The sequence below is a fragment of the Ictalurus punctatus genome, chromosome 28, assembly GCF_001660625.3.
Source record: "Ictalurus punctatus breed USDA103 chromosome 28, Coco_2.0, whole genome shotgun sequence".
NCBI classification, from domain to species: Eukaryota; Metazoa; Chordata; class Actinopteri; order Siluriformes; family Ictaluridae; genus Ictalurus; species Ictalurus punctatus.
The window spans coordinates 5,120,387-5,146,124 of NC_030443.2; the positions used below are offsets into that span (position 1 = coordinate 5,120,387).

A 25,738-nucleotide genomic window follows, 5' to 3' on the forward strand; every position below is an offset into this window, starting at 1 on the left:
CACGCACAATTTCAATTTCAGATTCAAAGCCTCCATAAAACCCGAGTCCAGCAGATGGTAACCTTTTTATGGCTTACTCTCAGCCTGGGAAACTGCACTAATCAACTAATCATTAAGCTCTAACATACACACACACTTATACACCTGGACACATCTGGCCACCGAGCGTGTAAGTACCGCACGGACAGGTATGGACCACGTGGTTACTTAGCAACAAGGAGAAAAGTCTGGGTTGCTAAGAAACAGCCGCCTTACTACTGCACGTCGAGAGACGCAGGATGCGCACATGTTCAGTAGTAAAGCAAAAAAATAATTAATAAATAAAACATTCTAAGAGAAATCCGAGATCAGGACTGTGCATGGGATTAGTTTTGCTTTTAGTCGTCATATGCAGGATGTTTTTGTAAACATAAATAAATAAATAAATAAATAAATCAATAATAATAAAACCCAAACGCAACTTGAGTCGAATTAGTGCAAAAGCATGCATATTATCAGTAAATGCAATATTTCAATAGAGCTAGATATAAGCGTGCAATGCACGCGCATATGTATTCTCCTCGCGCCTGTGTCTGATACACCTGTCACGCTCTTAACAACTGCAATATATCTTATTATTTCTGGCCCGTGTCATATCGGAGGCGGAGAGCATCTACACGCGGAGGGAGGGAGACACGGAGAGCGCTTGCTGACTGACCGACATGCATCTTTTTTTTTCTTCTTCTTTTTTTTTTTTTTTTTTTTTTTTGGGCAAATCAGTCTGCGTATAAGAGCGCGAGCACCGAGCCTGCGTGCGGAGCTGCGCGGTTATGGTCGCGTGCGTACTTTGTTGTTTTTCACTGGTGCGCGAGCATCGGGACCTGTTGTTTTTTTATTTGTTTTATTTATTTATTTCGTTATTTGTTTACGGTCGGGTTGCACCACCACAAACAGAAGGATGTCCCTTCAGGAGCGTTACCGCTGCTGTTGGAGGCACCTGGAATACCTACGCATTGGACGAGTCGGGAGCCAAAAGTCGTGAAAAGTCGGTTGGTCGGTTTGTTCCTCGTGGCGCAGAATCGAGCTTCCTACCTGCAGTCGAGGGAAAGTATCACGAGGTTTGCATGGAAAAATTCTTTTGACTTTAGAATGGGCAAATCTGCACCTTACATAGCAACACAATAAGCAGCCATAATAGCGCGCGCGTTTCAAGTAAGGGTGGGGCATATACAATTAAAAGATTTGTTATACATTTGCTATAGTTATGCATTGGGTATATATTTTGATTTCCAAAGCATAACTTGCAGTCATAGTGTACATCTGTGCACGAGCATTCAATTGTATGTGTGCTAATATTTGGCAGTATGACATTTTCTATTCATATCTCCCTGTATCAGGTTTAGAAGTTATAATAATGACTGCAGTACCATTTACAGCCCAGTCACAATCCAGGGTTTATGCTGTGTTCATACATATTAGTGTATGAAAGTGTATAACTTAGTGATTGGGGAATGTTGTATGCAGCATTCCTACAGTGTACGGGTATGAAGGTGGCAGGATACAACTGAGCAGTTGAGGCTTTAACCACTGAGCCATATTTGAAGCAGGTTCCAGATGCAGTTCTTCCATGCCCTGCCAGTTTATCTGTCACTGAATTTATTTGTAATCTGTTAACCGTCTGTGGCGATAAAGTTGCTTGGTTAGCTAGGGGGTGGGAGGTTTGATCCTTAGAGCCCTGGGTAGGCAAGAGAGACCTAAGCAGGCCCAAGGTTCCTTCTGGTGTCTCTGGTATAATAAACCATAATCAGATATGTCATCACCACTAAATATCATTTCAGTGGCTGTTTTCCTGCACTGAATAAATTTCCTTTATGTATCACGTATCACATTTGTAAAGGTCTCTCTGATAAGATCTTCAAATAAGCTTATTTGCTTTTCTGCACCTTTACGTGGATGTCACAGAGTATAGCCCGTTAATTTCACCCCCAATTCCCCTTCATTTATAGGGTCCCAGGTTTAGTCATCCTATGAATGGGGCTGTGCTGTGCCCAGCTCAGCTCCCCGTGCCCTGGTCAGGACTATGCAGGGCCCTGGTACCCTCCTGAATGCACTGGCCAGCGGTTTGCGAGAGCAGGGAGGGCGGTGGGGCCCACCGAGGCCGAGGTGGACGCGGTGCTATGCCCCCTCCTTTCCGGATAGCGGTGCTGGGCGCGCAGGGTGTGGGCAAGACAGCCATTGTGCAGCGCTTCCTCCACGATGACTACAGCGACGCGGCCTCGTCAAGCCGCACACGCCGGGTGCATCTGTCTGCCGCTGTGCTCAACGGCCACGTGCACGACCTGCAGATCACTGACTACCCGGCCATCAGCAGCTTCCCCGGCAGCTCCCTCCAGGTATGGACATAGATATGCGGGGCTTCGAGTGTGGAGAGTATTTTGAGATTATTTGTAATGCTGTATTAAAATAATACGCCATATCTGACACATTCTCCCGAACTTAAAACTGTTTTGTTTGCTTAAAATGAACTTATAATGGCTGTCGCAGGGGGGAGTGGGGAATATTTGCCTCACACCCATGGGGTTGGGGATTCGAATCCTGCCACCGTCTTGTGTGTGCAAAGCCTGCATGCTCGCCCCGTGCCTCGGGGGCCCCCTCCGGGCGTCCCGGCTTCCTCCCCGGTCTAAACACATGCGCTGTAGGCTGCCAGGCATTCCCAAATTATCCATAGTGTATGAATGTGCCCTGAGTACAGGGTATGTTATTGACTGCCCCAGTCTTTCCTGAGTACGGAGAAATGCGTTAAAATGTTCACCTCTATATAAAGTATATAACCATTATAGTATATAAAAGTCAGTCTGAAAAATTCTGAAGTATTCCTTTAAATAGGACTGCATATTTATAGAGTAATACTGTAAACCTTCCATTCATTATCATCGGGATCGGTAGTGGATTTGCAGGACTATACTCCAGGAAATGAAAAATGGTAGAATCTAATGAAATTTTCCTTTTCCCACTTGACAGCAGCCTTTTTTTCTTTTTTTTTCTTTTTTTAATGCAACATTGCTGTGAGATTGTAGGAAGCCAGAGGTCATGTCATCTGCATACATCTGTGCTGTGTGATTATCATGATTCACTTTCATAACTACAGCCCCGAAAGCATCATTTATAACAAACAAAGCAGGATATGATAAGATATGATAATCCTGCTTCAGAGGAACTAGGTACGTTCTTTAATCTGCTGTTTCTGAAGAGGCCATTTCAAATCTCTGAACTGTGTTCATTACAATCATTTTAGAAGAATCTTGTAGGTTTGCCTTCTATACTGAGAAAGACAGATGAACAACGCTTCTCTTAAAAAAAAAAAGAAGAAGAAGAAAGCACAATATTTGCTTCAGATCAGCATAGAAGTGTCCAGGAATTAATTTTGAGGCATGCTGTAAGCCTATTAGCGTTATCATACTGCCCTCAGTCGAACCCTTATAAATACTAGTCTCAGGGATCGCAGAGAGAGTCCCGTATTACATCAGCAGTCTTCTGAGGTAACTCAGGAAACTTCTGAGGTAAAATCACCCCTCCCCCGGCCTCGATATGTAACAACCTGCATTTGTTTTGACTGACTCACGCTACTAAACAACACAATTCCCTGGATTCTAAAGCATGAATTATATTCTTATTTAAGCTGTACATAGTGGATTGATTAATACAGTTTTCCTCAGGTTTAATAAGAGAGTACTCTTGTCTGTGATGGTAACGAGTTCATCAGGCACTTGTTTCCAAACCTCATCTTAAAAACCAGTGTTTATGATGAAAGACATGATGCTTCTCCCCCCCCTGAGAGGCAGTTCCTTTTTACCAAATTTTAATTACCTGTTAGGTCTCCACTGTGTTCTTTTTTTTATATTATTATTATTACTATTAAAGAGGGAATGAAACCAATGTTAATAATGATCCAGTTGAAATTCATTCTCACCCCAGCGTGATAGGAGCGATGGGGCTCAGCTGGTGTTGGCACGTCGGTCTTCTGTACCACCCTCGCTTGCTTTCCTCAATGAATATTAGCCGAATATGTAGAAAGGAAGGGAAGGAAAATGTGTGAAATGTGAATATTAATGGTCGTGCTTGAGTATATTTGCACATATTTCTGACACTTTTATATATAGACCAAGTATTACCACAGACAAATACAAATATGTGCATATTTTTTTCAATTCTTCTTCTTCTTCTTCTTCTTTTTTTTAGAGAAACTAATTGTACTGGAAATAAATAAAAGTGCTGTTTCACTTCCTAAAGGGAATTGGCATCATTATTTTGACATTTTTCCATCCGAAAGTAATGGCATTAATGGTTTCCAAGAGTTCTCGCTGTTTTATTCGGTCACCCCGGCTGGCAAAAAAACAAAAGAAACCCTCATTGAATTTCTAATGGTTAAAATAGGAATTGTATTGGTTTTAATGGAAACTGTAATGCTCCCTATAGGTCTCTGCTGGTAATTTGTTGCTTTCTATTGGTGGCATGTTATGTCTAGTTGATACCATTAAGTACCTACGTTCTTAATGCGTCCTACTATGTAATGGAAACCATTTGGTAATGGTTAACAGCTGATGACTGGTAGTGGAAACTATTAGAATTTCTGTGATGGTTTCTATCATACTCAGCGTACAGTGTAATAGAGAGCAGAGAAACGTGTTCAAATTTGCGTCTGCGGTAACATCGCATTATTGAAGGTCTACGTCATTCAATAAGGGACTATCATATCAGTCCATTCTGTCAATAATCATATAACTATAACTATAACATAAGTGATAACAGGAACGTACTTGTTTCATGGACATTCCACGACATTTAAATGTAACTATAAATGGCTAACAAGTAGCATTCAGTTATGTGAAAAGAACCAATAGAAGCACGTACTGGTTTCAGTGACCATCTTTATATTGGAATATTGTTGGGAGAAAAATGTCATGTTCTCATATTTCACAGAATTTAAAATCACCGCATTCACTTTCAACTCTACGTGTCCCCACTTTTGTCACTCAGGAGTGGTCAGACGTTTGTTGTCGAGGTATTCGCAGTGCCCATGTCTACATCCTGGTTTACGACATCTGCTGCTTCGACAGCTTCGAGTACGTCAAGACTATGCGCCAGCAGATCCTGGAGACCCGGTACATACTATACAGAACCTACTACTTATAATATTTTGACATTTATACATAGCCAGATGTGGATGTCACAGTCCCAGCAAATCTTTCCACCACAATCTACTTCATACAAATATTAAGTTTTTTTTGTTTTATGTATATTGCTCTAGGTAATAGTTTAATAACCTCCAAATGTCTTAAATTCATCAGCGGTGTGTTATTTCTATTTATTATGGTTGTATGAAATAGATAGATAATGTTGATAGCTTCCTAAAGTTATACTCTATAATCAGTATAACTGCTGTTTTGGGTGTAGCCACGTTTTCTTTCTCGTGTTCTTATCTTCTTTAGTCTTTTCTGGTGCTCACACACAACCACATCCTTTCTTGAAGTCCTGCATATTCTCACTCTCTGAGGATCTCACTCTTTTCTTCTTTTTCTCTCTTTCTCTTGTGTGGGTCCTCTGATGAATGGTGGTCCAGATGTAATCACACAATGGTCAGTTCATGTCAGTTCGTCATTCTCAACTGCATCTCCGTCACATCCACAGCCACCTTAAATGCGGTTACTAGGCGCCTGAGTTGGTGCACTTCAGTGACAGAGATAAATCAATGTTGTTGTAGTTTTTTTTTTTTTTTTTTTTAAAATAGGCTACAGCCACTTTACTCTGTGTTCTCCTGGATGCTAATGCAAGATGGGGAATTTTAGAAATGAACATAACAATGTAACAATATTAACCTGCATACGTAGGTTGCTTATTGTTTAGACGTTGGTGATCCACGTTATTTGTTCTACTTCCGTTTACACGACCGTCCGCACCGCAGAGATCAGAATCAGACCCGTTTGAGCAGATATTACATTCACAGCTGCCAAAATATGAAGAAGAAAAAAATATTACAAGAGTGCTGTCACTTAAAATAATGACTGCACCTATAAAGCAAGGGATTCATGGTAACTGAATAGGGGATGGGATTTCGACACAGCCTTGATTTAACATTCCAATCCATTTCCATCTGCAAGTGCTAATTGGTAATTGCTAGCTGGAGCTAAACACTTCCATGGCAAAATTTGCTGCCCAGAGACAACCAGGCGTGTTTGCTTTGTTAGCTTTGATCAATAAATCACAGAGAAAAAGCAGGAGCTACAAAGACCACTCAGTGTTAAGGAAGAGGCTAGCCGCAGGGAAGCTCATGGTGACTTAAGGTTTCTAGATGTGAATAGAGGAATAAAGCAGTTGTGTTTGTGTGTGTGTGTGTGTGTGTAAGGGATATACGCAAAAAGCATATTAAGTACTTTCATTACTGTACCAGACAAAGAGTCATTTAACACACACCGTAATTCAACTGACATAATTAAATGATTGCAGTGCTGTTTATCCCTTGTAACTCTTAAATATTAAACTTCAACACTGAATCTAAGAAAACACTCATTTAATCATTCAAAAATATGTTGAGGCAGCAATGTCATTTTTTACGTTTTTATGCTGGGATTTCGCTCCTAAATGAGTGAGTTTTAAGCCTAATATTCGGAGGGGGAAAACAAACAGAACAAAAAAACCCCCAAGTGTGGTTAACTAGCAAGTCATGCACGATGGTCTAACCCATTTAGATTTTGTGCACAACTTGAAAGCCATGGAAGACACCAACACAAATACAAATGAAGCATGGTGGTGGTAGCATCACGTTTAGCGTTACCTTTGTCGTCTAGGTTGGTTGCTTCTCTGTCTAACGTCTTCTTTAGCTTGTCACTGACTCCGTCCCACGCCCCCCCTCACCCCCACCACACACACATTTCAATATCATAGGCTATATTATGTACATTCATGACATATAATCCCAGTTATGACCATTTCAGTTCCATGTTGTACAACTACATAATGTAGAAAAAATGATTTTCAAGGGGGGTGAATACTAATGCAAGGCACGGTATTTACACCAACTCACTGACAGATAAATCACAGATAGTTGGTTGTGAAGTGGCTTTTACCTTTATTTACATCAACATGAATAACAGTGGGACACAAACAGCACCCGAGTGGTGGAATTACCCATCTGAAGTGTGAGACTGTGTGTGGGTGTCTTTATGAATGTACTGAAAGTGTTTCTCAACACCGTTAACATTTAGCCTACATGGTCGCGTGCATCCGTCATCGCTATGATGATTGATTGGGAGCGATGGCGTCAGCTGTCACGTCTCGATTGCGTCAAAGGTGAGATGGCAGCTCTGCTGGAGACAAAAATGCTTTATCGATCTCGACATGATTTGGTCTCATCCAGTCTGTCAAGCCAACTGCTTACTCTTTCTTTCTCTCTCTCTCTCTCTCCCTCACACACACACACGTGTCCATACCAGAGCGATGGGATTATTGATGCAGGATCTAGCAAAGTCAGCCAACAGCTGGCTGGCTGATAGGACACCTGACAGAACAGCTCCTGTTTCGGGGGAAATTATGACAGTTAATTATTAAAGTTAAAAATCACTTTATCCAAGCTGTTGTTACCACAAATCTCACTTAATAATTCTAAGCCTGTTTGGAGGCTGTGTGGTTTTATAGGAAGGCTATGTGCCAACACCTGCTTCTTTCTCACCACGATAAAATCAATGTGGAATCAAAACAGGGCCAAAAGTGTTTTTGGTTGCTTTGGGGGTTTTTTTGCCTGTGAATTGATATTGACGAAAGATTTTTGAGCTGATATAGCGTGGTGTTGTGTTTTGTTTGTTTTTTTTTGCATAGGATATGTGGAAAGGTTTTGTCATCATAAACAATGTGAAGAATCGTGTAACTATTGTGCCACATCTTTCCCCAGACTGGATTTATGATCCTGTTTGGACTGCACATGCTTTTCAACTGTAATTTAAATGCAGACTTGCATCTAAAGTAGTGGTAATGAATTTTCTAACTAATCAATAACATGCTGAGCATGATGGCAAGCAAATTACTTAAAGACTTAATGAGGGAGTGAATGGCGATTAGAGAGAGTTGAGTTCATAGAGGAACGGGTGAATAAAGAAGCGCAGAAATTACTAAAAGAAAAGAAGGGCTCGTCATTGTTTTTTTTTTAAAGGAGCGGATTGTCATTTTTAGAGCCCTCTGCAGCATGAAAGGTCAATTGCAGTTGCACTGAAAACATTGGCAACTGATTTCATAAGCTTTTTTAGAAATTTTTTTATATATGCAACTATGATCCATTGCATGGCTGCAGCATGGATCCACTGTCTTTAAGGTATTTTAAAAACATGGTGGATTGTGCTTTTAAAACACAAGGTGTGTTCATTCTCAGTCGTTGTCTCTAGAATATATTTCTTCTTGTTTGAGCTTTTACACATTTTGTAGTGTTACAATAAAGCGCTACGTTTGGCAGAAACGAAAAACTGCCAGAGCTTAATTAACAGGAACAGGATCTGGCACCTCCAGGAATAGCATATCTGCGTACCAAAACCTTTTTTTATATGGATCCGGTGCCCCTGTAGCTGGATGTTTAAAGTCTCACGCAACAATATTATCAAAGCAAATAGTTTTCCTCTTTAATTCACCAAAAGTAAATTAGAACAACATCAAAAAACGCCAATAAAATGCTTATATTACTCGTGCTCAAATATTGCTAATAGCCAATCAAAAGCCTCTTTCACATAAAGTAATCCTTTCAAGTTCAAAGTTCACCTGAATTCGTTGTCACAAAGCGAAACCTACCGTCACGTAACATGCCTTTTAGAGTGTGTCGTGATAAAAAGGAAGCGGTTATCATTAATAGCATTGTTTTAAGAACACAAACGACGACAGTGAGAAAACTGAGCAAAATACTCAAAAAGGCAAGAGTCCCGAGAGAGCGAGCGGCAGCAAGTCGCTGATGAAGCAGATTGGCGACCGTTCCCACGACTACAGTGATAATGCTAGTCTGATTGCAGAAGTTTTTTTAGAAGCGCTTACGAGGATAGACGTTGTCAACCAACGCTTGGCTTTGAAAGAGAGTCCAACAGCCCGGGATTAAATAGAGTTAACAACCCATGTACAGTCATTCGGGCGTTTATGGAGTACAGGGAGTCACATACACAAAAAGTTGCAGAAGGACTAAAGCGGTTGTTTGCTATTGTGAATACCAGACCGATCTCAAGTGGAGCGTGAGGGGAGTTTCTCCAAAATCACTCTCATTTGTAGCTCGCAGTGTGCATCCCTTCTCATCCCCACCATCTGATCTCTGATGTTTCTGAACAGTTTCGGAACAGCTTATGGATGCGTAAGGGACACAGAGAAGAGTAGGAGGACACAGACATGACAGCTTTGTGGAATATTTTGTGTTAGTTTATTGTAAGTAGGTCTACTGTAGGAAGCGTAGCTTTGTTTTCGGAGTGCTTCGGGCAAATGTGTTTTGTAGCTAACTGAGGTGACACACATAAACTGGTAGAATGTGCAATCCATAAATGTCTCGCTTTGTATTGAGAATATTCACTGCTATAAACTCGTTAGGTCGCTGTATAGGTGTGATGAATTACGTAGGCCTACATATCATTGAATATCGTTAGCTACGTGAGATTCTAGAAGAACGGTTACGTGTCCGGGACCTCATTGTTCCTGGACCTGCAGATTTGCGAATTAAGCACTGAACACTGCTTATCACCAGTGAAACATGGTGGTGATAGCATCATATTTAGCTTTACTTGTCTTGTCTTTATTTGTCTTCAATGTATAGCAAAAAAAACCCAATTGGCCTTGCCCTTCCAATACATTTCAATTCCAGGTTGTAACCATACAAAATGCGAAACATTTCAAAGGGCATAAACGTTTATGCAAGGTCTGTATTTACAGCCGCTTACCAACTGATAAATCACGGATAAAGTAAACATATAAAATATAGAAACATGTAAAGCAAGTTTAAAGCATCCATTATAAAAAAATATTCTGCCTACCGGACGAAGAAAATGTACATTTTGTCTCATTAGTCACAAAGAAACAGCAACAGTAAAGACATGTAAACTAATTCAAAAGTGCTGTAAATAAACACAGCCAACATCCAGTTCTTGTGTCCCTTTGTCATTGTGACTGAGACGGCAAGACGTAGCAGATGTGTAGAGATCAGAGGCCGTGAACGGTCACAGCTGGTGATGGATGTGCAAAGCCCGTCCACCTCGCTACTAAGACTCCGACATCTTGCGCTGATTGACAGCGGGGAAGCTCGAGTCTAATGAGAGCAGGCTATCTTAACACACACACACACACACCTAGACACATATTCACACACACAGACTGCACACTCACAGATTAAGATAAATTAGCTTGGATGACCGGGTCATGTTATTAATTAGCATCTTTGCTCAAGCCAAATTAAACATAGTGGTGAAATACCACTCGGAGTCTCAGAGCATTTGAATTCATTTAAAACACTAATTTGAGCTATTTTGAGTGACTCAGTTCCTTTTGGTCCTCTTTTATCTCTCTGGGGTTCTTGTGAGAGGGAAAATACTTTTCCTCACAAACTGTCAGAGCCATTTTCTGTGAAAGACATAAGTGGAGTCACAAAATCAGCGTTATCTCACTATGTGGCAGACTGCAGTGACGGCTCACAGGTTGGCCGTTCCCCCCCTATTACTAGCATTTCTCTCTTTGATAGTACGACGCTGAAGCACTCCGTTAATCACATCTGCAGAGAGGAAGCACACAGGAAGTAATCCTTAGAAAGCCTGGACTGCCTTATTAGATCCTGCACAAAATGTCCAATGTTTTTTCGACAGATCTCTATTAGCTTTATTGTGTGTCTACAAATTACTAAATCACAAACAGACGTATAATCGACTCACCACAAAACAAAGACCATCCAGTGAGGGGAAAAAATTAACGTTGTCATATTGCAAAGAAACAAAGAGCTCTGTTCTGAAGACTTTCAGAAAACTTCCAATTACAGATTTACCTCTGAGAGTTACAAAGCAGTAGTGACCGAAAGAACTAGATCGCGGGTACAAGCGGCCGCAATGGATTTTTCTCAGGAGGGTGGCTGGTTTCTCCCTAAGAGATAGGGTGAGAAGCTCGGCTATCCAAGAGGAACTCTGAGTAGAGCCGCTGCTCCTTTGCGTTGAAAGGAGCCAGTTGAGGTGGTTCGGGCACCTGGTAAAGATGTCCCCTGGGCGCCTCCCTAGGGAGGTGTTCCAGGCACGTCCAGCTGGGAGGATACCTCGGGGAAGACCCAGGACTAGGTGGAGAGATTATAGCTCCACACTGGCCTGGGAACACCTCGGGATCCCCCAGTCAGAGCTGGTTAATGTGGCTCGGGAACGTGAAGTTTGGGGTCCCCTGCTGGAACTGCTGCCCCGCGACCCGATAACGGATAAGCGGTTGAGGATGGATGGAGTTACAAAGCACCGACGTTGGAGATTCCTAAATAAATAAATAAACTCCTAAAATGTTAAATAAACATTTCCTCACAGAAAAAGTTAGCGTAGCAATGATTCTCTTTCGAGGATTACACCTCAAAAAATGCAGTGCCTTGATTAAGTATTCACCCCTTTACAGCAAAGTACCCATGTCTGACAGAAACTAATCACTGCTTATCACTAGGGAAACATGGAGGTGGTAGCATCATATTTAGCTTTACCTTACTCGATGAATCCTAAATTGAATACACAGGAAAAACCTCCAGTGTAAACTCTCATTGCACATCTCTCATTGTGTTCTAGTCACTATTATTAATGTGTGCTTGTTTTGGGTTTCCACAGGGTGATGGGTGCAACAGAGACGCCGATCCTGATCGTAGGCAACAAGCGCGACCTTCAGCGAGGCCGGGTCATCCCGCGCCACAACGTCTCAGACTTGGTGCGCAAGAGCTGGAAGTGTGGCTATGTGGAGTGCTCGGCCAAGTTCAACTGGCACATTTTGCTGCTGTTCGGTGAGGCTTTGCGGAGCGTGGGCTGTGTCCGCTGCAAACACGTGCACACCACTGTACGCTTTCAGAGAGCGCTGAGGAGAGAGCGCTGCGCTCTCATGTGAGGTGCCAGCTTGTCACGTTCGAAAAGAAACCCAGTTATAGCTGTGATAATGAGCCCGGGTTGCCTTCTAGCCAAGGAATCCTGTCGTGGATGTTTCACTGAGGAGAAATGTATCCTCTGTTCACACAAACTGCTTTCTGATGCCAAGAGGAATCCTCAGATGCTGCTTGTTCAGGAAACCTGCCGACTGAAACGTCTCAACGATGACTGAAGCCTCAAAAATCAGCTTTAAAATCACGTTGCTGAAATGCAAATAATGTGTTTATGCTGGGAGTGCTTTAAGAAGCCCATTTCTGCTTTTTATCTTGGGCATACACTGATGAATCTTCCAGTTCTATTGCGCAAAAGTGCATCTCTCTCATCATGGCTCATTGTGTGGCTGTACCACACACGGGTGAATAACATAAGAGCACAAATAAACGTCTGTGTACGCCCAGTGGATACTTCCGTGTTAGCTCGTTTAGGTGCAATTCAGAAGTATCGTGTTGTACCGTGTTGTACGAAGGCATGGCATGAAATATGTCCTAATCAGACTCTCAAATGAAGTGTTCGAGCAGGAAGTGGGTCAGTAAATTATATGATATAGTTCACCAGGACCTAAGCAAACAAGGAGGGGGGGGGTTCAAATTTTATTCTTCTATAATATGAAGCTCAATTTCAAATTGACTTCATTTTTCATCCTGAAGGACAGCACAATATTGCCAAGAAAAATGTTCTACCATGAAATTTGCTATTACGACCCTCTGACACCTTTCATAGTACTCGTCCTAAAAAAAATAAATCTTTTATACAACATTCTGTAATTTCAATTCTGTATCTAGTTCAAACAGAGCCCCAGCAACTGAAACTTGAATAAATTGAAATTTAAAAAAGGATTTTATTTAAAGAAACCTTTTTTTTTTTTAAATAGTGAAGGTTTGTACGCATATGAATTTTTATTTTCACAATGTTGACTGTACACTGCTGACAGTAAATACATTTGTCTCATATATGGTCAAATGTCAGGATATTTATGGGCCATGCTTGAAGAAATAATGGAACTAAACTATCTTTTCCGGTCGCTGACGAGGTTCCCTTATCCTTTGTAGCCTTAATATGCATCTTTCAATTGGAATCGTAGATATATAGTGCCTTAAAAGATTTAAGGTATATAATTGGACCGTAAAATTTTAGAGTAAAGCTTTAACGGTAAACTCTAGGTAAAATCTAGGTTAAAAAAAAAACATACTAAAAGATGTGGAGAAATGGTATCGTTTATGATACTTTGGCCCTTCTCTATCATGGCCCCTTAATAATCCCCATCCTTGAATTGGCTACATCACTCTCTCCTCTCCACTAATATTTGGTGTGTGGTGGGCGTTCTGGTGCTCTATGGCTGCCGTCACATCATCCAGGTGGAGGATACACACTGGTGGTGGTTGAGGAGATTTCCTCCCTCCCCCCATACTATGTAAAGCGCTTTGAGTGTCTAGAAAAGCGCTATATAAATGTAACTGTACCTAACTATACTTTTTTTTTCCCCCTGAGTGTAAATGTAAACCTGGTATTATGTTTAAAAGTATTTTAAATCAAGAATCCCTAATAATTTATCATGCATTACGCTTAATATCTGAGGAAACAACAGTCTTAATCAAAATGAAGGTATTCGATATTATCCACATTAAATACAGCTGCGCCGTAAACAACTGAAAGTCAGGATGTACTTGTTGCACTAAAACTGATAATAAATCGTCTTGCTGGTATCAGATCACAGATGTATTTTTCTTTTTTTATTATGCAACCACAGAAAGAGTTATTTCTGGTACAGAGTAATTCAACATTTTCCATTTTAGAAAATGGCTTCTCTTTTAAAAACATACCATGGAGGAGGATTTGAATTTGTATTTATCGATTTAGCTCTAAATGCTGATTGATAATTGTGAAGAAGAAAAAAACAACAACTTTGACCTGCTTTCTCTAGACACATCAGACCAATGTCTATGCCAGATAATCATGAGAGGTCTGAAGTGTTCCTCTTCTCTGAGAGAAGGAGTGGAGAGAATGAGAGAGGAGAGACGGAGGGAGAGATGCACCGGGTGCATCTGCTCTGGTGTGATAGACTGCAGTTATAAAGGAGGCTATAAATAGCCCCAGATTTACACTAGGGTTTATTTATAAAGGATGCACGGGCAAAAACAAGGCGGCAAGGTGACTTGCAAAACTGTTATAGGGAAAGTACAGCTAAGAATAACCTCAGTGGGAACGCTTCAGTGTTTAAATAATATGTTAGATTCTGTATCTCCCTATTCTTATTCGTTTATGGATAAACAAAAGCAGCCTGTATATACACATTACACTTATAGTTGATTAGATGGGACTACTATAGATTTTAATAATCTAACATTTGTGTATTGTCTACTTTACTTTTTGGGTACTTTCGCATCTTAGGTGTTTTGACAGAACAAGGCTCAGCTGTGAAGTACCTGACTGTGAACAATAATACAGTGTGCGCTTTTCTATTTCCACAAGCTTCCCAGCTACCTGGGGGAGAGTGCTTGTTTGATAAAGCCAAAGCATGTCAGCATGTGTATACCTGAAATTCTAAGCACAGCCGAGAAACTATTCTAACCAAATTTGTAGGGGGAAAAAAATTGCATTTCATCATGATTTTGGCATGCTGAATTTCCCTCAAGTGCAAGTGGGAAGTGGTTGAGACTTTGGGCTACTGATTGGAAGGTTATGCATTCAAATCCCTGCGTAGCCAAGCTGCCATTGTTGGGTCCTTGAGCGAAACTCTTAAACCTCAGTTGCTAAACTGTATTGTGTTTCAGCTGTAAGCCATTTTGGATAAACCAGCAGTCAATTAAGCAAAGGTAAAAATGTTAATGTATCAGGGCAGCACGGTGGTGCGTAAGGTAGTATTGTTGTCTCACAGCTCTAGAGTCTTGAGTTCAATCTTGAAATGTAATGGCTTGGCATCTCATCCAGGAGGTAATCCCAGCTGGCATCCTATCTAGGGGGTAGGCTCTAGATCCACTGTGTGGATAAGCACAAATTACAACTGAGAGCAAATATATATATATATATATTAAAAAAAAACATTAAACCCAGAATTCAACCTCCTGATTTTCCATCATCTCCTGGTCTCCTGCTCTGCACATTGTGGCACTGAATTTGGATGTAGTTTGAGAGGATTTCCTAGAGCGTCTTTTGGTGGAAGCTCTACGAGAAACATTGATTCCATTCTGAGTATCAGATATAACAATGCTTTGTACTGACATGGCGTGTGGAGTGGTGTCTCCTGGACTTTGACTTCTATAGCAAACTGGTTTGGGGATCTTTGTAGGTGTCTTGTCAGGTCTGTGGTCCCGTCTGGGGCGGACACATGGTCTCAGTTTCAATTTATAGATGGAAGGCACTCTTTCTGGCTTTTTCAAGGACCTCCTCTGATATGAGGAAGGGGCCCAGGGCTTCTCCTTATTGCCAGTGCCAGAGTTGTTGGATTCAGCAGTCATGGATGGTTCCACAGAGTCTTTTGAATCCATACTGGAGCCCAGTGAAGACCAGGAACTGACCATGGAGGGTTTGGAAACGTTCAGGTGTCTTGAATCTATGTTACTCTGACTTTTTTGCTTCATGCCTCTGAGATCTCTGGAGAAATTGTTCACCCAACTTTCAACAGATACTTTCTCAAGCGGCCTCCTCCCTTCTGAAAGTTCACCAATGACAGCTTCAAAACTAGCATCCCTTGCGTTAGTTTGTCTAGAGGATGAATAGAATGCACGAGAGGATGTGTTGTGGATAGAAGGTTTCCTGATCTCATGGGAGATCTCTTGAGAATTAATGAAGTAGTCAGGACTACTGTCCTGCTCATTCTCTGAGTCACCACCATCAGAGTCCATGCCAAGTTGTTGTAGATTAAACAGGATCTCTTCCTCGAGGCTCTGGTACAGGATGGCCTCCTGAGCAGGACTGATTGGAGGAGGAGTAAAGAGATAGCTTCTCTCTGTATCTCTAAATTTGTTTTCTGCATTCACAACTGTAACAGGTTGAGATGGCTCCACTATGATGCTGTTGAAGTCTGATTTGCTTATGTTGCCTACAGCATTTAGTACAGTGTGCTTTGAAAGTTCCAAGTTGTGCTTCCTGTTACCATGTGAAGAAGACCTTTGTCGGCTATTCTCATTTCCTTGAAGTCTGTTAGGTTGGGATGAACTGTCTGATGACTGGCCTTTTCCATTTGATGCGGGGAGCTTATTATATCCATCCCCTGATATGACACCCATTAGCCCTTTTGTTGGAGAAAACGTCCGAATGAACCCAGGACTCTTTCTGGCATTCCCACTGTCTTGAGGGTCTTGGTGGCTTACCAAACTGTTGTTGGTTGCAAAACATTGACCTGGTGTAACACACTGAAAAGGCTGAGCTGACACTGAAACTCCTGGCTGCTCTGGAACACTTTGAGAATCCAGTTTGTTCTTTGGCCCAGTTGTGGCATTTTGTCTCAGCTTTGATACAATCTGCGACTTGGTCCAACTGTGCCCGAGCCTGTTGTCTGGCCCTTGCTGGGGTAGAGGAAAGGTCTGGCTGTAGACCTTCTGCAAGACCAAGGGTGTACTGGGACGCTGAATCTCTGGTTGTGGTGGGGTGGACGGGCGAGCTGGCCGTGGAAGACTGCTGGTTACACGTGGAGATGGAGACACCCTACCGGGTCCTCTGCCTGTTCTGATAGTAGACTTCAGCACTTCATTAGTATCAGAGTCGGTCTGTCGACAAGGGACCCTTAGTCTGAAACAAGATTCACAAAGCCAGATGAGTCTATGGATGTTCCAATTATATGGTAATATTATTGCCTTACAGTATATTTATACTTATTTAGAGCTATGAATATTAACATGTGACTCAGTACCTCTGTTAGAAGATAGCAGCACTCAAGCTGAAGCATATTTCATTATATCAGGGTAATTCAGATGAAGTGGACACAATTTAAGACTTTAAATGTCAGAACAGAGTAAACTGTATCAAACCCTTATTAACATTTTTTAAGATCATGGTATAGATTTTTAAAGGGAAATTAAGACTGGTTGCCATGACATATTTCCAACATTATTCCACGGATACTTGCTACATGACAATCTCACAGGCTGAAGGGACAAAGTCGTAATCCAGAGCCTGTACTCTATAAGTCATATACAACAGGCTTTTAGAGTGAACTGATTTCCCCCCCCTCTTAGTCATACGTGCTTTAAAGGCATTTTATAACGGTTATTAAAATGAACTCCAAAAACCCTGAAAGTATTCTTTTAGTACACAGAAATCAAATATGATTTTATCCTTATCTGAAAGGTTGTTGATTTATAAACACTAGCTGTGATTGTTTCGGATAAAATTTTCCCGTTTATGTGTGGATCAGTGCCTCCACACTCAAATCTCTAATCTATAACGTGTCTGAATTAATTTAGAGCTTGAATCCGAGTTAGACTCACCGTCAAATAATGGAACGGGACTGTCAAAGCAAACCTAAGGGAAAACTACATGAACCTGAAGCAGAAGCTCATTTTAGTTTATTGCAGTAATTAAACAGCCCAACATTAGACGTTCGCATTAAATTTGTATGAAACGATGGGACGGGTGCAATAACAATGATTAAAAACCATTACCCGTGTAACTTTGTGCTGCCATTGTTTCTGCTCTTCACGCTGCCATGTTGCTGAAAGTTAATTGTGATGCAATGGGAATTTGATTCAGAATGAACGATGAAGTGATGGACGACTACACTTGACAAACGACAGATGAACTGTAATTGAAAGCAGTGATAAATAATGTCTCCCCCACAGGTGCTTAGAACTGTCTGCATTACTTTCTGACACACGCCGATTTCTGAGAGTACGGATATTTGCCGTCTGATTAATTACGGGCAAAGTCTACAGGCCTAAATGGATTTCTGTCATCCTGACAGCCAGAGCTGAAATCTTAAAATAAAAAAAATAAATGAAAAAAAAATGATGATCAAAAGCCTTCTACGTTATAACTATCGCATATGTAAGGAATAAAATATAATGGAGCTTGCTGTTATAGGAAAATCCTCATTTTTCCACTAACAGCATGTTGCAAAATGTTTCATTCCTCTTTTTTTTTTTACACAACAGCAATTTGCCAATGTTAACAAATTTTTATTGATTAAAGAATGCTCTTTTGTACTGTTGATGTCATTCTGTCAACATGCTTAATTGAATCTACTTATGTTGAATGTCTGCCTTACAAGTCCCTGTGTAGGTTTTATAGAAACAATAATGTACCGGAATGTATTAGAATGTAGACTATTAGACTAAACCCTTTGCTCTAATTTTAAGCTTTAAGACCCTGACTAGCTGGATCATGTACGTTTAACCAGGAGCCGGAGATACCAATGAGATTCATCATACACAAACGGCATCTTCCTGAAGATGCTCTTGATGCCATGGGCCCTTGCTGATTCTAATTAACCTGCTAATTCAGTAGGCTCATACTGTGTGTAATGGCTGTGGCATTCAGTGACATTCAGTGATTGATTACTTTTTTGCTGTGTTCCTTGGCCCCCCTAAAAGACACTTACCTGCATGGGTGGAAAATAAACTCCATGTATTCTGGTTACAGTACTTGAGTACATGTTTCACTGTGAAAGTATTTTTTATGGAGGAGGCATTATGTTTTTGGGTGGTTTGTCTGTTGGCCTGTCCGTATGTCCATCCATCCGTGCGTCTGTCCGAGATTCTGACACAAGAAGCACTAGACTTGTGGCGGAGGCATCCCCATTGATGCCATTGGGCTTGAGTTTGACTTGTTCGCATATAATTAAATCATAATACAGTTGCTTTTACTTAAATATATAACGCATTTCAACCGAGAAGACTGTAAGTAAATTAAAAGACCATATGTGCAAATTTTAAATAATTCAATTTCAAGACCCAATCAAAATAAATTCCCTTCCAAATGTCTACACTTCAGGCACCAAATGCTTAGTCCACAGCAGTAGTTAATGAATCTTTTCTTAATATATATTTTGTTTATGATACCATAGTAATGTAATGTAATGTAATGAAAGTGTGAATTTGTTTTATTCACTTACTTAGGGCTATTCTTAAGCCCCGGCTCTGATCTCTGGATTCTAGTGGGAAGAGAAGGGGTCCAGATTACAGGGTCGAGAGGGGACTGGGCTCGGCTCAGCACCAAAGAGATTTGCGATGTAGCCTGCCCATCAGGCCCGCATTGCCTGGCTTTGATCTCGTGGACCGGAGTGGCAGGGCGCTGTGCCAGTTTATGGGCTAGAAGAGAGCGAGAGGAACAGAAATTGAATGAGCGAAAAGGATGAGCTCACCAGGAGCTTGGGTTATATAATTCCTACAGCACTAGAATGAAGTGCAGGTTTAGCAAGGGCTTTGCTTCTATGGTTAAGAGCTTCTTTGATAACTAAAAGACATTTGTGCTATTTATATTCTCAAATGACAGCAAGCTATCTCAGCATGCTTAGATTTCATGCTGCATGAATGCAATCAGATATATCCTGTTATTATCTCCGCAGACTCCACTCACATAATGGAGATTATCCGGAGAGTAAAAAAGCGATGTATGGTGTCCCACCGGGTTCTATTCTCGGTCCTCGGTCCCCTTTTATTCTCCCTTTATAGTTCATCCCGTGTAATTCTCAAACATAATACCGGTTGATTATCATCTCGGCCGAATTTAGTGGCATAGCTACGCGAAATGGAAGACTATAAAAGACATCAAACTTGGATGAACAGAATTATTCTTCTCCTAAATTCTAATGAAACAAAAACACTTCTAGCTACTAATATTGCCCACGTCAATGTTTCTACTTCTCTGTATCTTTACGGATGTTACAGTTAGTTCATATGAGTGATGCGCAGTATTTGCCGACAAAGAGTACTGATACAGAACTCTTTCTGACATTATAAGCATCAAATCCTGATCATTACACCATTCAGCTTTTTTTATTTTTGTAAAGGCAGGGTTCTGCATTACAAATAAATGGCGTTAGGCTTCATTAGAAATCGTTACTTTTTACTATTCACTACATTTATGCTCATTTAAACCCTAATGTAAACAACTTTTTAAGAAAAAGCAACATTTTTTATCTGCTCTATCTGTCAACATTCTGTTCCTCCATTCGCCTCCAATAAAAGAGGCTGCACTTCGCTTTGGTACTGTCAAGTGGGAATTTGTTGCGCTTATGAAACAACTGCTGTTGACCTTTACCTTGCTTTTTTTTTGCTCTCGCTTGACTGAAATAGTGGAGTTCTTTGGCCTGTTTTACCTTTAAATGCTTCATTTAATTGGGGTATTGAAGTCCTTTCTGCAGATATGTTTCTAACTTCAATTACGGTATCGATAGTTCCTGTTCCTGAGACCAATACTCGCCTTCCGTGCCAGTATCAGTACAGATACCTATTACAGAATCAGTGCCATCATCATGGTAGAAAGGTTTTTGTGGGGCGGATATGAAAAAGCAGTGCTATTTTCACACCTAGTTGCTATTCTTGCAAAAGGGCAAGCTCACAATGTTTCATTATTACAAGAGAAATATTATTAACAGGGGATTGATGACAGATGAAAAAGTGAGGAAAAACTGTAATCATACACAGTGGCTCGATGCCCACGGTTTATGAAAAACAAACATGTTTACGCTATAAGCACTTTCAGGGAAGCAATTACATGTGCTTGCACAAATGAAATGCATCTGTGTCTGTCAGTGGCTGGCTGACCTTTATTTAGGGGCATGAAATAATCAAAAATGGGGATGTTTCTTCATTCATAAAGGTTCCACATATATTTAAGGGTATAAAGTTGAAATGGCATAAGCCGGCTGTTTAAAGGTGCATAAATTATGTAATATCTTTTGGAATGCTGGTAGATCAAAGTGTGTGTGTCTGTGTGTGTGTGTGTGTATGCACTCACAGAGAGATGTGCAGCGGCAGGGATCATGTTTGTCCAGATAGTGCTCCAGGGTGTCCCATCCTCCACCCACTCTCACCATCACATGATTCCTTAAGATCTACACACACACATGTTGTTTAATAGAAACCATATAATAAATAAATTAATATATATATAAGCTGACCGATAGTGAAGGACTGTCAGAGTGTGTAAGAGATTGATTTGTCAGACTGTGACACAGCAAAGCAGAAACAGGCATGGTTATTGATGAGAGAGGAAGCTGTAAGAAGAGAGAGAGGGGAAGAGAAGACACTGAGGTTTATTTACTCGCACAAATATGATGGTGTTGGAGTCTCCGACTCTGTATTTGCCCTCCGACATCTTCACCATGGGGAACTGACTGGGACAAGTGCAGCGACTTATCAGATATTGAACCTGTACACACAGGAGGTGAAAACAAAACACACACAGAGTTTCAATCAGTCTCCTTTACAATATCCCACTAGATCAAGTCACTGCAGCTTGCCTTAGCCCTTTTCATCCAGTTCAATAAATCATAAAAGGTGTGAACAGGATCTGGAAAGTCAATGGCAAGCGATACTACAAATCATGGACCTTTTAACAGGAGGTCCATCCTGAGTTCCTTGACTATCAGTCTTCACCGACAGAACATAAACCTGCCTCTGGAGAAACTGATGTCTCTGAATGAGCTTAGGACAAGGTTATGCATTATCCTTGTCTGTGTACATATTTTACAAGCCAGCCAACCATGTATAATATTGTCTGTGTCAGTGGAAAGGACTGAATGTAATTTCTGCGTCTTCGGAAGATTAATTATATTCCAGCCATTAATTCATTTGACTGCTTAAATGATATGTAAATGTAGGATATATCTGGTAGAAGGGCAAGAACACCACCTACTCCTTCCTGCAAGGACTGAAGTAATGTGGAGATTGTTGCCTCATTCAAGTATAATTGGTGGCCGCTGGGTTAACTTAAATAGAATGGTGACCAAATCGGGGCGAAAAATAGAGAGAAATAAAACACATCGAACATAAATAAATATATACACTGACTGTTATGCATGATTTGTCTGAGGTGCAAGCTCACAATGTTTCAACATTATGAGACAAACATAAAACCTACAGGTGAGCTGTCCTGTCATCATTCACAATAAATAAGTACATAGACTTCAGTATTAATGTTTGTTGACTGAATTATTTTTGTAGCTACTGAGTAGATGACCATTTAGTGTACAACATACCCTATATCCATCTATGACAGCGGTGTCCAATCTTATCCTAAAAGGGCCAGTGTGGGTGCAGGTTTTCATTCTAACCAAGCAGAAGCCACACCTGAGTCTATCGAAAGCCAAGCTCAATTGAATAAAAAGGTGGAATCATGTGTGGCTCCTGCTTCATTGGAATGAAAACCTGCACCCACACCGGCCCTTTGAGGATAAGATTGGACGCCCCTGATCTATGGTGTCCATCTAAGTCATGGGTCATTGGAATTTGATTGAATCTATGGGGCAGATCACAGTCCAATCACCATCTCATCCAGGTTCTCAGTGTTTATCAAGCGTCTCTGGACCACAGGCTCCTCGCGAATCTCCTCCTCAATCTCCTCCTCCAGCTGAATAAGGACAGGCGCGACCATGCCGAACCGAGAGGCCCGTCGCGCTACCTCAAGTAGACAGAGCACCACATTTTTCTCATTCTTTCGCAGGACAAGGTCGTCTGTCTCAAACATCAGAACGTCTGCGGGAGGAGGGAGGACAGTAATGTTATGAAAATGCAGAGAGTGCATAGTTCTACAGTCTAAAGCAGCTTTGTCAACCTACAGGGATTCCAAATGTATCATATATGGTACAGGGTTTTCAGTGGCTGGGATTTGTTTGTTTTGAGCATTGTTCTTGTTTTAAACTTGAACTTTAAGAAGTCCAGTGTACATTGTGTCCATATTGTTACACTGTGGTTCTGGAGGCAAGAGATTTTCCCACTGCATTATAATAGAATGGACTAGATAATGAACCATATAATAATAGAATTTCACATGACTTGAATATGGACTCAGTTAGGGAATACTAAATTAAGCACAACTAATCGATAGTAACATTCAACAGCCCTGGAGGTCTAACTTCCTAGTGCACTAAGCATCAACCAAAAAAAAACTCAAACAAACCCAAATAAACACATAATTACACTGGTAAAGACCCTTTGGGGATAAAAACACCACATATTAGTTGGGACAGATGTGCCAGACAGGGTCAGAACGTCCAGAAGGGGCACCTTTATAAAAAAAATATATATATATTGGTAGAGCAGGACGACATTAATAACAGCATAGCCTCACACAAATCTAAGTCGACAGGCTTTAACAATTGACTTGCTATCTAGGCTACTATCCAGTGACGTTTTAGAGTAACCCTGTAGTACACAGTTGAGAGGCAACAACATACAACCTAGCAGCTTGTTTTGAGATCATTTTCAACAACGAAAAAACACCGATAACACAGGGATTTAAAAGAGGCTTGATCAGTTTCCTACACTGCACAGAACAACCATGTGCGCCAAAATTCGAGCTAATGTCGCCATCTTGTGGTACAACTGACTAATAACGCTTAACACAATTAATCCCACCGGTCACAACAATTAACCGAAAGTTTGTTTTTGGCTTTTCGTGCTTTCACTAAAAAGAAGGCTTTAAATAAATTATTGGTAGATTTTATATGAATACTTTTCGTTTGGGTTGTGTATTTGATCAAATGTCCCCAGCTATGTACACCTGAGAAAGATAGTTAGCTAGATAGATAGCAGTTGACTATTCATTGATGTTTGAGTATGGGCAATACACAAAGCTACCATGTTTGGTGCCTTTTATATTCAAACGGTTTACTACTGAAAGTGAAAATTATTTTGTTAACATGGGGAGCATGGTGGCTTAGTGGTTATCCTCACACCGCCAGGGTTGGGGGTTCGATTCCCGCCGCAGCCGTGTGTGTGCAGAGTTTGCATGTTCTGCCAGTCCTGTTGGGGTTTCCTCTGGGTACTCTGGTTTCCTCCCCCAGTCCAAAGATATACATGGTAGGCTGATCGGCATGTCCAAAGTGTCCATAGTGTATGAATGGGTATGTGATTATGCCCTGCGATGGATTGGTGCCACGTCCAGGGTGTCCCCCGCCTTGTGCCCTATGCTCCCTGGGATAGGCTCCAGGTTCCCCATGACCCTGAGGGATAAGCGATATAATGAATGGATGGATGGATGGATTTTCTTACTTCACAAACAGAAGACAAACATCTGAACGAAAGTGAGATAGCACAGTGGTTCTCCTTAAGGATACTACAGGCACAAACAGTTTTGGTCATGTCAATCAATATTTCAGATTTTTGCACCAATAACATGTCTTCTCCTAAACTATAGGAACAAAAATATCAAAACTAAACAAATATGCTTATTTCACTGTTCACTTATTTCACTCCAAACTGAAGCTCCTTTGATAAAGGCATTAAAGTCTGCCCACTTCACAATCACTCCATATCATATATATCTGAAGAACTTGTCTACTAATATACACTCACAATCACTTTAATAGGAACACATGTACACCTGCTTATTCATGCAATTATCCAACAGGGCAATCATGTGGCTGCAGTACAGTGGGTAAAATCATGCACATACAGATCAAGAGCTTCAGTTAGTATTTGCATCAGACATCAGAATGGGGGGGCATGTTAACAGTGACTTTTGTAGGCTTGCATGACATGGTTTGAGTATTACTTCAAGGGGGAAAAAGGCTGATCACTGGGGATTCTCACACGCAACAGTCACTAGAGTAAGACAAAATGGTGCAAAAAAACAAAACAAACAAACAAACAAAAAAAAAAAACAGTGAGCAGAAGTTCTCCTGGCAGAAACGCCTTGTTGATAAGAGAGGTCAGAGGAGAATCGTCACACTGGAAGTCTAAGGTAACTCAAATAATCACTCTTTACAAACATGGTGAGCAGAAAAGCATCTCAGAACACATTGCACCTTGAGATGGATGGGCTACAACAGCAGAAGACCACATCAGGCTCTGCTTCTGTTAGCCAACAGGAATCTGTAGCTACAGTGGGTTTCCTCTCCCAGTCCAAAGACATGCATGGTAGGCTGATTGGCATGTCAAAAGTGTCCATAGTGTATGAATGGGTTTGTGAAGGTGTGTGTGAGATTGGTGCCCCATCCAGTGTGTACCCCGCCTTGCTCCCTGGGATAGGCTCCAGGTTCCCTGAAGGATAAGCGGTATAGAAGATGGATGCCTAAGTGATTAATTGAGGTTACTTTCTAACACATTTTTTCCCTCTCTCCATCTCCTTCTTTTCCACCCTTACCTTTGATGTGCATCTCATTCCGACACCAGTTGATAAAATTGGACACGTTATCCCGGGCCAGAAACGTTGCAGGCCGAGCCGAGCTCATGAAAGTCACCCCGGAGGTGGGCAGGCGCGCGTGCGTGCGCCCGCGTTTGTGCTGAAAGTCGGCGGCTGCGCGCGTCACGTTGTTGGCGTGAGCGCACAGGAGCGCGCCCGTCTCCAGCGCTTGCACAAAGTTATTCACCGTAATATCCGCGCCGTACAAGTCCTTCAGCCACTCGGCCAGGTCTTCCTTCATCGCGTAGAGGTACTCCTCACACGACTTGTAAGGTCGGATGCTCTGCGTCGACGCGTGCTCAATTCCCGACATGGCAAGAAAA

General features: G+C 41.3%; 2 protein-coding genes across 2 annotated transcripts; one reads left to right on the forward strand and one right to left on the reverse strand.

The window, feature by feature from the left end:
* The first annotated feature begins 300 nt into the window (after positions 1 to 300).
* LOC108259893 (ras-like protein family member 10B) lies at positions 301 to 13,839 on the forward strand. The gene is made up of 4 exons (XM_017459685.3): positions 301 to 1,097; positions 1,986 to 2,372; positions 5,017 to 5,141; positions 11,823 to 13,839. The coding sequence occupies exons 2-4, from the start codon at positions 2,085 to 2,087 to the stop codon at positions 12,091 to 12,093; spliced, it is 684 nt and encodes a 227-aa protein (XP_017315174.1). The 5' UTR covers positions 301 to 1,097; positions 1,986 to 2,084; the 3' UTR covers positions 12,094 to 13,839.
* On the reverse strand, positions 13,824 to 25,728 carry LOC108259895 (GAS2-like protein 2A). Its single transcript, XM_017459686.3, has 6 exons — positions 25,377 to 25,728; positions 22,557 to 22,765; positions 21,333 to 21,440; positions 21,027 to 21,123; positions 19,180 to 19,375; positions 13,824 to 16,859 (listed from the first exon to the last, which is right to left on the reverse strand). The coding sequence occupies exons 1-6, from the start codon at positions 25,726 to 25,728 to the stop codon at positions 15,173 to 15,175; spliced, it is 2,649 nt and encodes an 882-aa protein (XP_017315175.1). The 3' UTR covers positions 13,824 to 15,172.
* Positions 25,729 to 25,738: the final 10 nt, after the last annotated feature.

Bases quoted from the DNA above. Each gene is read 5' to 3' on its own strand.
- LOC108259893 (XM_017459685.3), top strand. From the start codon at position 2,085: ATGCACTGGCCAGCGGTTTGCGAGAGCAGGGAGGGCGGTGGGGCCCAC. The intron at 2,373-5,016 runs GTATGGACATAG...TTTGTCACTCAG, and splicing joins TCCCCGGCAGCTCCCTCCAG to GAGTGGTCAGACGTTTGTTG. The intron at 5,142-11,822 runs GTACATACTATA...GGGTTTCCACAG, and splicing joins CAGCAGATCCTGGAGACCCG to GGTGATGGGTGCAACAGAGA.
- LOC108259895 (XM_017459686.3), bottom strand. From the start codon at position 25,728: ATGTCGGGAATTGAGCACGCGTCGACGCAGAGCATCCGACCTTACAAG. The intron at 21,441-22,556 runs GTGATTGGACTG...CTGTGTGTACAG, and splicing joins CTGAGAACCTGGATGAGATG to GTTCAATATCTGATAAGTCG. The intron at 16,860-19,179 runs GTAAGTGAATAA...ATCTTGTTTCAG, and splicing joins GGGCTTAAGAATAGCCCTAA to ACTAAGGGTCCCTTGTCGAC.